The 13,638-nt window shown below is 42.9% G+C and overlaps 10 protein-coding genes across 10 annotated transcripts; 4 read left to right on the forward strand and 6 right to left on the reverse strand.

Annotated features, from left to right (window-relative positions):
* Window positions 1–24: 24 nt before the first annotated feature.
* Window positions 25–973, reverse strand: DI09_118p10 (uncharacterized protein; the record flags this gene model as incomplete). The annotated part of the gene is made up of 3 exons (XM_013383988.1): window positions 25–327; window positions 521–578; window positions 624–973. Coding segments are annotated over 3 exons (711 nt in total), but the record flags the coding sequence as incomplete, so codon positions are not given.
* Window positions 974–1,411: 438 nt separating this feature from the next.
* On the forward strand, window positions 1,412–2,645 carry DI09_118p20 (uncharacterized protein; the record flags this gene model as incomplete). Its single annotated transcript, XM_013383989.1, has 2 exons — window positions 1,412–2,564; window positions 2,626–2,645. 2 exons carry the CDS (start codon window positions 1,412–1,414, stop codon window positions 2,643–2,645), a joined length of 1,173 nt encoding a protein of 390 aa, XP_013239443.1.
* Window positions 2,646–2,697: 52 nt separating this feature from the next.
* DI09_118p30 (uncharacterized protein) lies at window positions 2,698–3,966 on the reverse strand (the record flags this gene model as incomplete). The annotated part of the gene is made up of 3 exons (XM_013383990.1): window positions 2,698–3,583; window positions 3,657–3,747; window positions 3,828–3,966. 3 exons carry the CDS (start codon window positions 3,964–3,966, stop codon window positions 2,698–2,700), a joined length of 1,116 nt encoding a protein of 371 aa, XP_013239444.1.
* A 136-nt stretch (window positions 3,967–4,102) lies between these two features.
* DI09_118p40 (uncharacterized protein) lies at window positions 4,103–4,957 on the reverse strand (the record flags this gene model as incomplete). The annotated part of the gene is made up of 1 exon (XM_013383991.1): window positions 4,103–4,957. One exon carries the CDS (start codon window positions 4,955–4,957, stop codon window positions 4,103–4,105), a length of 855 nt encoding a protein of 284 aa, XP_013239445.1.
* A 399-nt stretch (window positions 4,958–5,356) lies between these two features.
* On the forward strand, window positions 5,357–7,618 carry DI09_118p50 (uncharacterized protein; the record flags this gene model as incomplete). Its single annotated transcript, XM_013383992.1, has 1 exon — window positions 5,357–7,618. One exon carries the CDS (start codon window positions 5,357–5,359, stop codon window positions 7,616–7,618), a length of 2,262 nt encoding a protein of 753 aa, XP_013239446.1.
* Window positions 7,619–7,761: 143 nt separating this feature from the next.
* Window positions 7,762–9,742, reverse strand: DI09_118p60 (uncharacterized protein; the record flags this gene model as incomplete). The annotated part of the gene is made up of 5 exons (XM_013383993.1): window positions 7,762–8,378; window positions 8,410–8,692; window positions 8,740–9,118; window positions 9,146–9,406; window positions 9,438–9,742. 5 exons carry the CDS (start codon window positions 9,740–9,742, stop codon window positions 7,762–7,764), a joined length of 1,845 nt encoding a protein of 614 aa, XP_013239447.1.
* Window positions 9,743–9,864: 122 nt separating this feature from the next.
* On the forward strand, window positions 9,865–10,206 carry DI09_118p70 (uncharacterized protein; the record flags this gene model as incomplete). Its single annotated transcript, XM_013383994.1, has 1 exon — window positions 9,865–10,206. One exon carries the CDS (start codon window positions 9,865–9,867, stop codon window positions 10,204–10,206), a length of 342 nt encoding a protein of 113 aa, XP_013239448.1.
* A 94-nt stretch (window positions 10,207–10,300) lies between these two features.
* DI09_118p80 (uncharacterized protein) lies at window positions 10,301–11,709 on the forward strand (the record flags this gene model as incomplete). The annotated part of the gene is made up of 2 exons (XM_013383995.1): window positions 10,301–10,367; window positions 10,439–11,709. The coding sequence occupies 2 exons, from the start codon at window positions 10,301–10,303 to the stop codon at window positions 11,707–11,709; spliced, it is 1,338 nt and encodes a 445-aa protein (XP_013239449.1).
* On the reverse strand, window positions 11,277–11,879 carry DI09_118p90 (uncharacterized protein; the record flags this gene model as incomplete). The annotated part of the gene is made up of 3 exons (XM_013383996.1): window positions 11,277–11,480; window positions 11,593–11,752; window positions 11,794–11,879. 3 exons carry the CDS (start codon window positions 11,877–11,879, stop codon window positions 11,277–11,279), a joined length of 450 nt encoding a protein of 149 aa, XP_013239450.1.
* Window positions 11,880–11,953: 74 nt separating this feature from the next.
* Window positions 11,954–13,340, reverse strand: DI09_118p100 (uncharacterized protein; the record flags this gene model as incomplete). Its single annotated transcript, XM_013383997.1, has 2 exons — window positions 11,954–12,317; window positions 12,391–13,340. 2 exons carry the CDS (start codon window positions 13,338–13,340, stop codon window positions 11,954–11,956), a joined length of 1,314 nt encoding a protein of 437 aa, XP_013239451.1.
* Window positions 13,341–13,638: the final 298 nt, after the last annotated feature.

Here is a 13,638-nt window from a genome sequence, read left to right on the forward strand (position 1 = left end):
GATGATATTTATGTTCAAATACACATCCGATGGTTCGACTGAAGTATCAATATTAGCCAGTTTAGCTTCTAAAGTTCCAATAGGTAAAATATTTTCAAAGTCAAAAAAGTATGGATCGTTCTCGCCGCCAGTAAAACCATGAAATTTTTCAGTATTTGTGTTTAGAACATAAATATCATCTAGATCATATTCAATTTGAACTGATGTATATTTAGATGCCTTTTTTGGCTTTTGGGAATTATTATCATCCATAAGTATGATATGCCTAAAGTGGCTTTCAAAGTTCCTTTGAGCTTCAAGGTCATAATTACTCATAAGAAAATCATACTAATAAATAGATATTTCACAAATAAAATCTTACATTATTCTTTGAGATAAATAAAAATTCAATCTCATAAAATTTAGCCAAGTTAAAAAAAATTTCGTATTTTTCCGAATAAAATGGAACCACGATGCAGCTAAAGTCGAAATAAATTTAGTAACAATACCCTAACATAAGAATAGCAAATTCTGCAATGACCCAATCTGGAGAATTACCAGCGTATATTCCAATCATCGAATTCTTCTTAATACCCAGACTTTGAAGTTTCAAACTAAGCTACTTAGATGTCTTTAAGACTTACGCTAAATCAAGAGAAAATTGATAAGTCTCTTCAAAGCTGATAATTCTGTGTGAATTGACAAAAGACATAAAAGGAGCTTTCCCATGTGTTTTATATGCCTGTTTGAGAAAGTCAGGAACAATTTCGATCTTTTCCAATGGCGTAATATCCATTTTTTCGGATTGTATATGATATGCTGCGGGAATCCCATTAAGGATTGGAAAAGACGACTTAGAGGGATTAGAAGAGTCAAAAGATTCGTGACCTATGTATTTCGAACCTAGTAAGCTAGGTTCCTTAGGAGCGACCGAAATTACAAGGGAAAATGGTAAACAAAGGAGAAATAACAAAGGTAACAAACGCAAATCCATAAATGGATGTGGCAAAATAATCCTATTTATGCTACACTCAGCGATACCACGTTACCCCGCAGATGACTCAATTAATTGATCAAATCAATGTAATGACTAATTTCGGAGCTTCACGACACAATTTTAATGAGATTTAAGTTTAAGACGGGCTTAATTTTTAATACCCTTTACACAGTCCAAATTGGGGTTTCCACCCAAATCCAAATTGCCACCTATGCCTTTAGCTCGAGTTTTCTAGCATGTGTTTTAATGCAGATGCATAGTAGCAAATTCAAAATTTCGGGAAGCCTATTGAGGTTGACACTGTGCCTCTTTCCGTCTGTGTTGTTTGGCTTATAAGCAGTTATGTCCCTGGTTTCAAATAATCAACTGTCAACATTTAAAATGCCACAGTCCCAATGTTTAAAACATTCTGATTGCTTTTGCTGATTTTAAGTGATGCTAAACGACAGAAGCTCGCCGAAATTGTCGCAAAGGACACAACCTTTTTTGATTTTTTTGCTCGCCATCTTTATCACGATCTGCATAGTCCTTGGAGTTTCCTTTTTGGCATCTTTGCTCTTTTCAGATTCTCGCGGTGGAAATTGGGACTTTTCAACTTACCAAGCCGAGCCTTTGGAATCTACACGGCTATTTTTCAACCCTTTTTCCTTATTTAACAGAGAAACTCCGCAAAATGACGGAAGGCTTGATGAAGATCAAAAATTCTTCCTCTTTGACGGCCATGCTCATACGCTAGCTTCAGATGGGCAAATGAGTGTCCCCCAATTGCTTGAATGGGCCACAAAGTGTGGTCGATATGATGCGATTGCCATTACGGATCACAATACATTTGAAGGTGGAATCAGTGGCAGGGAGTTTGTTCGTAACAGAAATCTCTCCGTTGTCGTGTTTGCCGGCATGGAATATTCGTCGTGTGCTGCACATATGAACATCCTCATTCCTCCGTCAATATCCGATGTCGATTTACGAGCATTTGAAAAGCAAGAAAGCATTGCCCCATCTGGTGCATTGACCATTCCCAAACCATCTGTCAATGAACTGATGGCATTTGTTGAGAGAATCCATGCCCAGCTTCCGGGGTCCCTCGTGATTCTGAACCATTTCTCATGGTCTACAAAATATGAGCGGCAAGGTTCGATGGAAAAGACGCTCCCGTACCACCCCACCCTCGATCAGTTTATTTCATCAATCAAGGTCGATGGGTTTGAAGCAATCAATGGCCACACGTTGGAAGCCTCGCTTTTATCCTCGCCGTTGATAAATTCTTCTTTTTTGCTGGTTTCTGGATCAGATGTTCATTATCCCATATCGCCTACATGTTGGACAGCTCTGATTCCAGACCCCATTGATGCCGAAAGCGAGCGAGAAACCATGATGTGGAATGCTCTTTTGCGCTCTAAAGAGCATCCTCTTCTTGCGCTACGTCCAGAGGGAGCCGCTCCAATTCCTTCACAAGTGCTATCTGCAATTTCTTTTTTCAAGATCTTTCTTTATCCCCTTAGCGCGATATCCTCTATTTTTGTGTCGACGTTTATTTCGGTGGACAGTGGAATGTATAGCTTCATCGATGGAGAGCGGTGTCATCAATGTAAGGTCTCTGTAAATTGGATTTCTATTCCAATGTTTATTTTGGTCATTCTTCTGTTTAGTGTCTTGGCATTTGTGCTGAATCGCCTGATCACGAAAAAAATTCGCACTTCGAATGCGAAGGTTGAAAAACGTCAGGACATAAATTTTGCATAATAAATGATGATACCAAAAATCAATACCAAGATGTTAATGATAAGCGTCGCCTGCAAACTCAAAATGAAGGTCCTAATTCCGGAATACGAATATTCGGGATGAAAGGAGACAAGGTAGTACTCTAGGGACGACAATAGCGAACTTGGTTGGGCCATCAAAACTCTGGAGCCATGGTTTCGTGCCATCTCACAAATTGCCTTTGAGTCGGAAACCCTCTTTGTTGAATATTCCTGGAAATGCTCGTTTGTCCAGCATGGCAGTAAAGATAACAGCCGCACATCTTCAAGGCCAGCGTTGAGACCCTGTCCATAAAACGGAAGCATCGTGTGGGCAGCATCACCGACAAGTATGACATTCTGTTCAACTGAGTACACCTGTTTTGCAAGCACGGTTTCTAATAACTGAGAATCAGACTGTTTTTGCAACTCGTGGGGAATGCTGGATGGGTCTGCATTTTCGTGGAAAAGAGTAAGGCTGATCCCCTGCAATCCATGTTGAGCCTCTTTTTCTCGCTCCAGTTGTGCCTCGTCATGCACAAAGGCCATCAGCAGATATTTTTCCTTTGCGTTTGGCCAGAAATGCAAGTATCGACTCGACAAAATCGGGCCCTTCTCCATGATATGGATTTCCCGATATCGCATTCCGGTGCAAACCCGATGGACTGGAATCCCCAGCGCCGTTCTTACCGAGGAGTGATGTCCATCGCATGCAATCAGCAGGGAATACCGAATTTGAAGGCTGGAGCTTGTAAGAATGGCGCAGTGTCCAGAAAACCGAAAAAACGAGCAATTGAACTGAATTTCAGTCCACAACTTGGGCTGCGAGCAGCGCAGCACATCAAAAAATATCTTTTGAAGGTCACTTCTTCTCACAAAGAACAAACACTAGGCCATAAAGCAGGTATAAAAGTACTTTGCTTTTAGCCCCCCCATCGTACACCTCAACCTTATTGGGGCGCGCTTGCTGATGAAGAATTCTGCCGTACACCGGTTGTGAGATTGATAGGACCTTCTCCTCCAACCCAGGCACTAACCTAAGCGACACCCTTGCCCTCTGAGAAACGGCAAGCAGCAAGGTTCGGTTAACTAGAGGTTAAAAAAGACCATACTAGATAGGGTCTCGGAAAAGGAACGCCTCTCAATACAACGGACTTGATATCCCTGCTGTGAGAGCAGAATGGCGGTAAATGTGCCAACAAGGCCAAGACCAACGATCAGAACGGCACCACCGGTGTCACGGTCAGTCATTTTGAAAATTTGGCACGCCTGTGGCAAAAATTCGCTTTGATCGCTGGGAGAGCGGATCAATCAAACCTTATTCCATCAAAAAGCTGCTGTATTCCAAATGTTGTTGACCACAACAATTTGGGGCCCAAATAAAGCGTCAATTTATTAATTTATTTGAAAAATCCTCGCCGTCAAAAATATACAATCCAGGCGTGGAGATGCCATTTTTCGAGATCACACGTAGAATATCTTGCGTTCCAGCACCGCCAATAACCGAGGCCACCGCTGCACTCAATGCATCGTTTGAGAATTTCAAGAGCTTTTCCCTTCTAATTGCATCCAGCGTAGGGGATGGCGTTACTTTATCAATTGGATTATATGGCATACTCTCCTGGTCACTACCGTATCTAGTGGATAAATTTAAGTTTGAAGATACTTGAATTGATCGCCAGCATCTGAAAATATGAATCCGATGGATCCCGAAACGCTTAAATGGAAAAAGGCACAATTCGATTTTGATCGGGAAAATCGGTTCCATTTGCACGCCTATTTGTAAATGTAAACTGGAAAGTACTTGAGAAAAATCAAAAGTCGGTATTTTTGCCGCATTGGAGGTAATCTTATTGCAGTGGATTATGCAATCTACGGCACCAACGGCCTCTTCGTGCTCTGAGATGGCAGAAATCGAAACTGAAGGATTTAATGGCTGAATTTGCCGGATCAAATAATCGTATTTATCAATAAAATCATTTTCTGGCATCGAGTGCAAGAAAAACGAGGAAACTTTATGCGAATCTGATGGCATGTCATCCTCCCTCAAAATGTACAAGTGGGAGATCCCTGTAAGAATGAGATTCTTAGCCACCTCGTTTCCTGTTGGCGAAAGTGCGCCAATCAAAAGAACCCTAGTGAAAGATATTTTTCTCTGCGCTTCGATACCCCAAATTCTTATTTGCCGGTCATATTTAAGAAACTGGGAATCCTCATTGAAGGAAGGATTTTCATTGGCCATTGAGTGATGTTTTATTTAAATTTTTAATCAATTTTTTTATAAAATAGCAATGGCAGAGGCTGAATTAAAACGAGTGGGGTGGCTCAAGGAATTTTTATTGAAGGAAAACTCCATTCCGCGAGAACATGCATCTACAGTATGTGAATATATTGTGCAGAACGTCACCTCAAAGTCAGACCCGTTCATCGAACAGGACATGAACCACCACAATCCCTACAAGATGAAAAACAAGGGGCTTTGTTCAATACTTTAAGGAATTTTGATTCTTCAATTCGACGAGCCATTTTGTAAATAAAATTTAGCATTTTTTGTCTTTTAAACTTCATGCAGAACAAGTTCGTACTTGTCAAAAGAAGGCATTTTGAGCATGAATGCTCCATTTGCACAGAAAAGATAGCAATGCACGGCCAGATTGCACCGATTTGGACATGCTATCGAGGATGCAAATCGATTTTCCATTTAGAATGTTTAAGGGCATGGGGGATTGCCACGATTGGCCATTCATTCCAATTTTCTTGCCCTAATTGTCGATGCACCTCCTACGACTTTACTGCAGATGTAAACGGGTCTCCCAGGTGCTATTGTGGCAAAAAGGAAATATCCGTTGTGAAAAAAAAACTCTCGTCTTCGTCTCTTTCGTGTGGTGCACCCTGCAATGCAATGCGAGTCGGTTGCCACCACCCATGTCCCCTGCAATGTCATTCAGGACCATGCCCCCCGTGCTCATTTATGGGATCTCCCGAGCCATGTGCAACAGGACCTCCACACCACCTTGCTCAACGACAACGAAGATGTGGATCTGCGCCAGAGGAATGGTACTGCAATGATGCATGCCCGCGCATTTATTCAAATTGCTTTACAAATGCACACAGATGCCCATCTACAAAGTGTCATTCAAAATGTGAAGCTTGCCCCGAGCTTATTTCCATCTCATGCGAGTGTTCCTCGCTAACAACGTCCCCAAATATTCGGTGTAATCGGGCTTTCGATATTCTCACGTCGTCTGCTGGGCGATTGTCATGTCAACAGCGATGTAAAAAGTATCTTCTAGAAGAAAAATCTCAATGTATTCTTATTTGCCACCCCCCTTCCGTTAGCTGTGCATCAAAAATTGCCGATGCTTGCTGCTTCTATGGTCCTATACACCCACACTCAATTTCTTGTAAATGTGGAAAGGAATCTCTTGTGATCAATGTTGGCTGTGCCACGGTTGAAAAAACCGAGCTTGGATATGTCCGTCGACCTACTGATACCAGTAATATCACATGCGATAATTCCTGCGGAAAGAGCTTTGCCTCCTGCTCTAAACATCTTTGCGACAAAAAGTGCTGCATTAATGATGAGGATCATGTCCGCTGTACTCAGATTTGCAATAAGCGACTAGCCTGCGGCAAGTCTTCGCATAGGTGTTTAGAAAGATGCCATCCTGAGAGGCCGAATTGCCGTCCCTGTCCACGTCCTTCATTTCCTGATGGCTGGAATTGTCCTTGTGGTAAAACAAAGGTAGAGGGCCCCTTGGGGTGCTCTTGGGTACCGCCCTCCTGCAAATTTCTTTGCAATCGAGCCCGGGAATCCTGTGATCACTCATCGATACCCCATCCTTGTTATTCCGGAGACTGCCCCCCTTGCACGATGCCGGTATTTCCGAAATGTGGATGTGGTCGAGTCGTTACATATTCTGTTCCCTGTATGTTTTCAGGGGCAATGGCCAGATGTGGTCTTCGCTGTAATAAGCAATATCCTGATTGTCCCCACACATGTGCATCTCGTTGCCATTGGGATGTGGAGAATTGTCCTCCATGTCCCCAAAAATGCCAACGAAAATTGAATCAATGTGGCCACCCTTGCGCACTTGTATGCGGAATACACCCAGGTAGTTGTGTCTGTAATGCCACCGTTTCAATTTTATGCCCATGTGGCCGACACAAGGAGGAATTCGCATGCTCAGAATCAACTCCAATTTCATGCACAGATGCCTGCTTAAATGCCCAGAGGTTTTCTGCCTTTGCTGAGGCCCTAAATATCTGCAACCCGCAAAATATCGGGAGAGATGATGAGTTCTCAATACATGCAGCTCTTATTGCATGGCCTATGCTTATGGATGTGTTTACTTGGGCTCGTTCGCGTCTTGAATATCTTTTGATGATTGAAGGAATCTTTTCAGAGCATATTTCATCAACTTCTCGCAAAAGGTGGGTTGATCTGCCACCTGCTGGCCCAATCAAGCGTGAAATGACCATTCGCATCGCCAATAATTACCATTTGCAAACCATTGAGTTAGACTGTTCTATACGAGGATCTGTTAGGTTTGGATTTCCAGATGATTATCCTACTACTGTTCCCAAAGTGCCAAGCATCCTATTGTCTAAAATAGTTACTTCAGTTTCTTTTTACGACGTTAAGGTATTTTTGTCTACACAGAAGTACGATGGTGGTGGCAAAGACGATGGGGAAGAAAACAATGCATCTCAACATCCTTGTGGGGAAATTCTTGCTTCAGTAAACAATGATCTATTGGAGCTTTCCTTTACAGATAATGGCATATCCAATCCTTCAATACAGGAAGAAAGTGATTCTTTTTGCGATAAGAGTCTCTCAGATGAGGATGAGGAGACCAGCTGGGTTGTCATTTCTACCCACAATCGTCCAAGTAACCATTGAAAATACAGCGACACAGCCCTGGCTAGTCTCAAGAACGTCCATCGACTCTTTTCATCTTCTGTTTATTCTGCCCGTTTATCTGATTAGGGGAGGGGCTCAGTAGCGCTGGTCTAATGAGAACCAAAGTCTAGTTGTAACTTTATTCAATTGTCATCATGATTTGAAATGCTAGGGGAGGCATGCGGATGCTGATAAAATTCACCCTCCGAATCTACAAGCCCGGCTCCGGTAGAGCCGAACCAGTCAAGCAAAAATGAGAACGGTCTTCCGCCACCTGACATGATAAATGTTGAAAAGTTTGGAAGCGATGCAAGAGACGATATTAAATGTATCATGTGTGGGCGTGGGGTTTCTTTTGCCAAAATGGGTCTATGCTCCAGAAGCTTACCACCTTTATCAACCAGCAGAAGCTCGAGTTGATTTTTCGGGATCTTTTGGGGGGACATTTGTTTTTTGATAGAGTCGACGAACGCTATTTGCATATCCTTTTGGGTTCCCATGGCTCTAAAGGATGGAGCAATGGTGATTGATGAAGCAGATGATGCTCCCGAGGCTTCTATTTGGGTGCATCTAGATAGTTCTGAGATAAACCCCATTCCCCAATAGGCCGATGTGTATTTCGTCACCCAGCGGAACAAGGATTGATGTGCAGTTTCTCTCGCTTCTAATGGCATTTCAAGTGCCGTGACAATTGTCTTTGCCAGTCCTATGGTATCCCATGGATTGATTATTAGCGCGCCATTGAAGGATTGAGCCGCACCTAAAGAATAACCCAAAAGTGGCATTTCTACCGGCAAACTCGGAAAGTATCAACACCCCGGGATTGGAATGGGGCTGAGCCGCAACAAATTCATACGAAACCAAATTCATTCCATCTCGTATCGAGGTGACGAGACACACATCGGCAATTGCATAAAGTGCAGCTAGCTCTTGAAAAGGAACGCTATTGTTGATAAATTGTAGCGGCATGTAGTCAATTGAGCCATATTTTCCATTGATATGTCCGACCAATGCATTTGTATATGCAATTAGATTTCGATACTCTTCCACATCCTCTCTGGTTGGGACAGCCACCTGCACCAAGGTTACCTTGAAGTTGGTAAGCAGGCCATATCATCTACCTTTCCACGGAATTGCGGATAATTACGCAAAAAGATTTCAAATCCAAGAAGCTTGTGAGGAATGCCTTTGATGTAGTCAAGTCTATCTACTCCTAAGATTATTTTCTGGTCTCCGTATTTTAATTTCAGCTTCTTCATGATCGATTTTATGGGAGGAAGGTCAAGTGCGTCGATAAATGGATCCGGATCTATCCCAATCGGATATATTCCAACTCGCGCAATGTGGCCATCGCTGACCCTGACCATTGTTGGCGATGTTGCAAGCGACAATAGTCGATTGCAACTTGATAGGAAGTGTCTTCCATATTCATACGTGTGAAAGCCAATCAAATCGGCTGCTATGATTCCCTTCAAAATGCAAGCACCAACAGGCAAGACTCTGTAAATTTACAAAATCAAGAGCTACCTGAACACCTCAGAAGAGGGAAAGGGAATGTGATGGAAAAACCCAATTTTTACATTTTTGAAGCCGGAAAGGTCCAACTTCATTCGAAGAAGACGAGGAAGAGTCATCAGCTGATAATCATGGATCCAAACCAAGTCATTATCCCTGCATTCTTTAAGAATTACATCAGCAAAGAGAGAATTTGCCTTCACATATGCCTCCCATGCAGATTCATCAAAGCTCATGTCCACAGGAAGATAATGGAACAACGGCCACAAAATGCTGTTTTGATATCATGAACTGCACATCTTACCTGTTTGCAAATGTGTTGTAGAATGGATTTGAAATTTCGTCGGGGAGAAATACAGGAATTGCCGAGTATTCGGAAAGCAGAGTTTCGCCAATTTGATCACGGTCTTCTTCTGGGATTTCAAAGCCTAAAAAAATCAAGTCTATGTGCGACAAACCTGGCCATCCGATCCAGATGAAGGATGTCATTTTTTTCATGCCAGCAAGACCGGCAACCAGCCCTCCCGAAGACCGCTTGTACGTCCACGCGCCGTTTTCTCTACTTAATGTCACAGGAAGCCTGTTTGAGACAACAAGCAATCGGTCCATTAGCTATGTAACTAATTTAGATTCACAGAGCCATATAAACGACAATGAATTTGGCTCATCCAATAAAATTCATAGCCCACTGATCACTTGAAAGGAGAATTGTAATTTTATTTTTAAAATTAATGAACAAGCACCCTAAGCTCCACTCGCCTACGTACGTTTCTGATGAAGAATTGAGCACGCAAAGTGAACGCAGCTCTTTTGCATCGGACGAAAGCCCTTTTAAATTTGATGACCATGCAACTCTCAACAGAAGTCTTTTACACTTGACATCATCACATACTTCGCAGTCTGAGGCCACCATCGGTCAAAAGCTGAGAAGAGCAGAGCAAGCGTTGATTGATGCCCAATGCATGATTATGGAGCAACTATCCAGGCTTCAAGCCGAAGAAATAACGCTGCAAAAATTGATCTTAGCAGCGACCCCCAAAGGGCATTCTTCTGCAGATTCCGGTGAGAAATGACCCTATGTGTGGGCATGGAAAAAGACCCTATGTGTGGGCATGGAAAAAGACCCTATGTGTGGGCATGGAAAAATGCCCCTGTCCATAACGAGACATGGTTGAAGCCTTCCCGACCAACTTGAGCAGCGAAATGCATAACGATGCTATTGGATCTTCCCCTGGTGCGTCAATGTTTAAATTGCACATAAAATAATTTTTAATTTTCAGTTTTGAAGCTAACGGCGAAATCAAGTTATGACCCTGTATGACGAGTTTTTCGGCGTGCTCTCCGCCATCTCGCCGACGTTTGAACATTCCACAGAGGACATATTATTTATCGAACTTCCTTCGAAATTCCATTCCACAATTCTCGATCTTATTCGATCATCAAAGGACAAGCTTTACATTTCGTCGCTTTATATTGGGTGTAGCGCCACTAAGGGCGATGACTTGTCCAAACAAATAATCTCGGCATTGAGGGAAAAGCTTGCTACCACTGAAAACGAAAATTTTACTTTAAAGATCCTAGTTGATGACACGCGTTCTGCACGAGCATTGGATAACTCTACGGTCGTCTTGGAGGCATTGAAGGACGACTTTCCGCATCTTCAAGTAGAGGTGCACCCGATTGTTGTGTCTGAATCTTTCTTTTCGAGATCGATGGGCAGGTTCTTTAGAAAATCGGAGGCTATCTCCAGACTCCAGCATATGAAATACATTGTGTCCGATGACAACGTTTTGCTAACCGGAGCTAACCTTTCGGAAGAATATTTCACCACCCGAAAAGATAGGTATGTTTTGATAAAAAACGCCAAGCCCCTTGCATCCTTTTATTCACAACTTACCACCCTGGTGATAGAAGCCACATGCCAAATGCCCCCGCCACGGAAGGAAATCAGAGATAAGTTTTTGGACCTGCTCCAGTTAAAGTCTTCCGAAAATAAGCCTGCTTTTGAAACGCGTGGCGACAAAGTCTATTTATTCCCGTCTCTTCAAATGTCTTGGCTAGGAATACGACATGAAGAGGCTCTTATAACAACCTTGCTCGGAATGGCTCGGAATCTGGGCCTTCAAATCCACATGTCAACAGCCTACTTCAATCTGGCTCCTGTGATCCAACGATACTTTTCGGGGGAGTATTTTTCTTCGCCAGACCCCATGAAGGCTACAAAGACACAGGCCCCCTTGTCACCCACAAATGCAGATGCCAAAGCAAGACCCATACCCCATTTGTCTTCCATAATCACTGCTGCTCCATCTTGCTCGGGCTTCTTTAATGCGCAATGGCCAAAAAGCTTGATCCCAGATATTTATGAAAATCTCTATGAACAGTTTGCCTCCAATTTAAAAGAGAAGGACATTTCAAATTTTGAGCTTCTCCAGTACCAAAGGCCGGGATGGACATACCATGCAAAGGGCATATTCCTCGCACATAATGGCTCTGTGTTCCTCACCCAAATTGGCTCTTCCAATTATGGTATCTTGCTTCGAGTTAACCCTATTAGGAGAAAGGTCTTTCGATAGAGATATCGAATGCCAGCTGACCATGCTCACCTCGAACCCTGAGCTTCAAAAGAAGTTTGAAACCGTAGGCATTGATAACCTTACCCGTAGGATCTTGCCGATTTGCACAAATACGCCGTTTCGTTTTCGACCGCATCAACCCCTTCTTCTCCTTCGGTTTCAGCATACATTAGATCGTACTTCCTAATGGGACTTTCAAAATTTTGCTCAAAAATGCTGTAATAAATATGCCAATCAATGACGACTAAAAAATGACATCGGTTCCGCATTTGATTGCAGGACCCTCCATTTTGGAGGACCTAGTTCCGAATTGCACTGCTCTTTTGGGCAGGTCGACACAATGGGAAAGGCCGAGCGCTTTTGCAATCCTCCGCAACATTGCCTTTTCGCCAAGCCCGCGAGGAAGAGAAAGGTCCATTCTAACTGAAATTGGACATTGTCCAAGCACAAAGTGGACCAATTTTTCATCCAAAAATGGGTATCGAGCCTCTCTGCCGCCATCAGAAAGAACCCTGTCATCCCTGCCAAGATTTCGATGCCACATTCTATTCAAATCGAGAGAGATCTCTGAAGAGAGCCCTTCCAAGCCATGCCGGTCAAATTTTGATCTATATCGCGCATATCCCCCAAACAGCTCATCGGCTCCAAAGCCCACAAGCAGGATCCTTGATCTCTACATACAACAATAAAACGCGATGAAAGCCTACCGATGGCCACGTAGAGGCAACCCAAAAGGGCGCTGCTATCGACAAGTCCATTGCCGTATTTGCGGGAGCAATTAGGGATCGAATCCTGGATCGATTTTTTTGGTACTCCTCTATGGTAACGTTTAGTGGAGAGAAAATCCATTTTCTCGAGCAGGACAACCTTTCAAGTTCGGAGAATGACTCGATTGCAGAAATCCTATCTGGAATTTCCTTTTCCGAAAGCAAGCCATTTCCATTTGATGGGATGAAAGAGACATTAATCAGCTCGATCAATACGTCCGGGTCAAGTACCTTATCCGACAAGCGAGCCAAGAGGGTCGAATCCAGACCACCAGAAAAAAGAATAGCAACAGTAGACCCCTGCCCTTTTCGATTATTTGATACCCGGCTTCTTATTGAATTTTCCAAAAGCTCTAAACATTTTTTGTCGTAATACTCGAGCGCAAAGGTTTGAATACTCGGGGACACGGGAAAGGGACAGCTTCTGTGATACTGGCAAACATTCCGTGTATTCAAGTCTATCTCATAAATGAAGTTTGCATCGACTTCTTCCGGTTGACTTATTTGGTCAGATATTATGGAGGAGCATAACAAAATGGAATCTTCCCTATTACAGCGCAATAGGCTTCTCCGTCCAAAAATATCCTTGCAATAGTAGAGCTTGTGGGCAGATTTTTTGTAATATATAAACGAATATGGGCCTTCAATCCTACAAAACAGCTTCTCGTGGAGTTCAGATAAAAAATCGGTTGCATCAGAGAGTGAATCCAGAAATTGCGAAATCACTTCTGTGTCGCTTTTTCCGTCTGGAATCTCAATATCGCCATTGAAAATTTCGCCATTCCATAGGAGGATACCCTCTTTTCCAGATGCCGGCTGGCAGGTCAGAAAATCTCCCTGCATGTGAAGAACGGCCACACCCATTGTAAGGTGCAAGTCATCTTGCTGACAGACATCAAGTTCACCATAATAATCATTTCCTAAGTTGTATGTAGCCTTTAAAATATACCTCTAGACTTGATTGTCTCCCTTGCATCGCAGATGATAGCCTCGTTTACTGCATGGCTTTTCCATGAAATGTAGCAAAAAATGCCGCACATTTCTAAAATTAAAATTTAATGAAATTTGCACTCTATTTCACTTTCAATGTCTGATGATAATGTGCCCCGTGTGTCATCATTGTCCACTTTACTCCCCATTCTAAGTATGCCTTGATGTGTTT

Source organism: Mitosporidium daphniae (genome assembly GCF_000760515.2).
Source record: "Mitosporidium daphniae strain UGP3 chromosome Unknown contig-118, whole genome shotgun sequence".
Classification (NCBI taxonomy): Eukaryota; Fungi; Microsporidia; genus Mitosporidium; species Mitosporidium daphniae.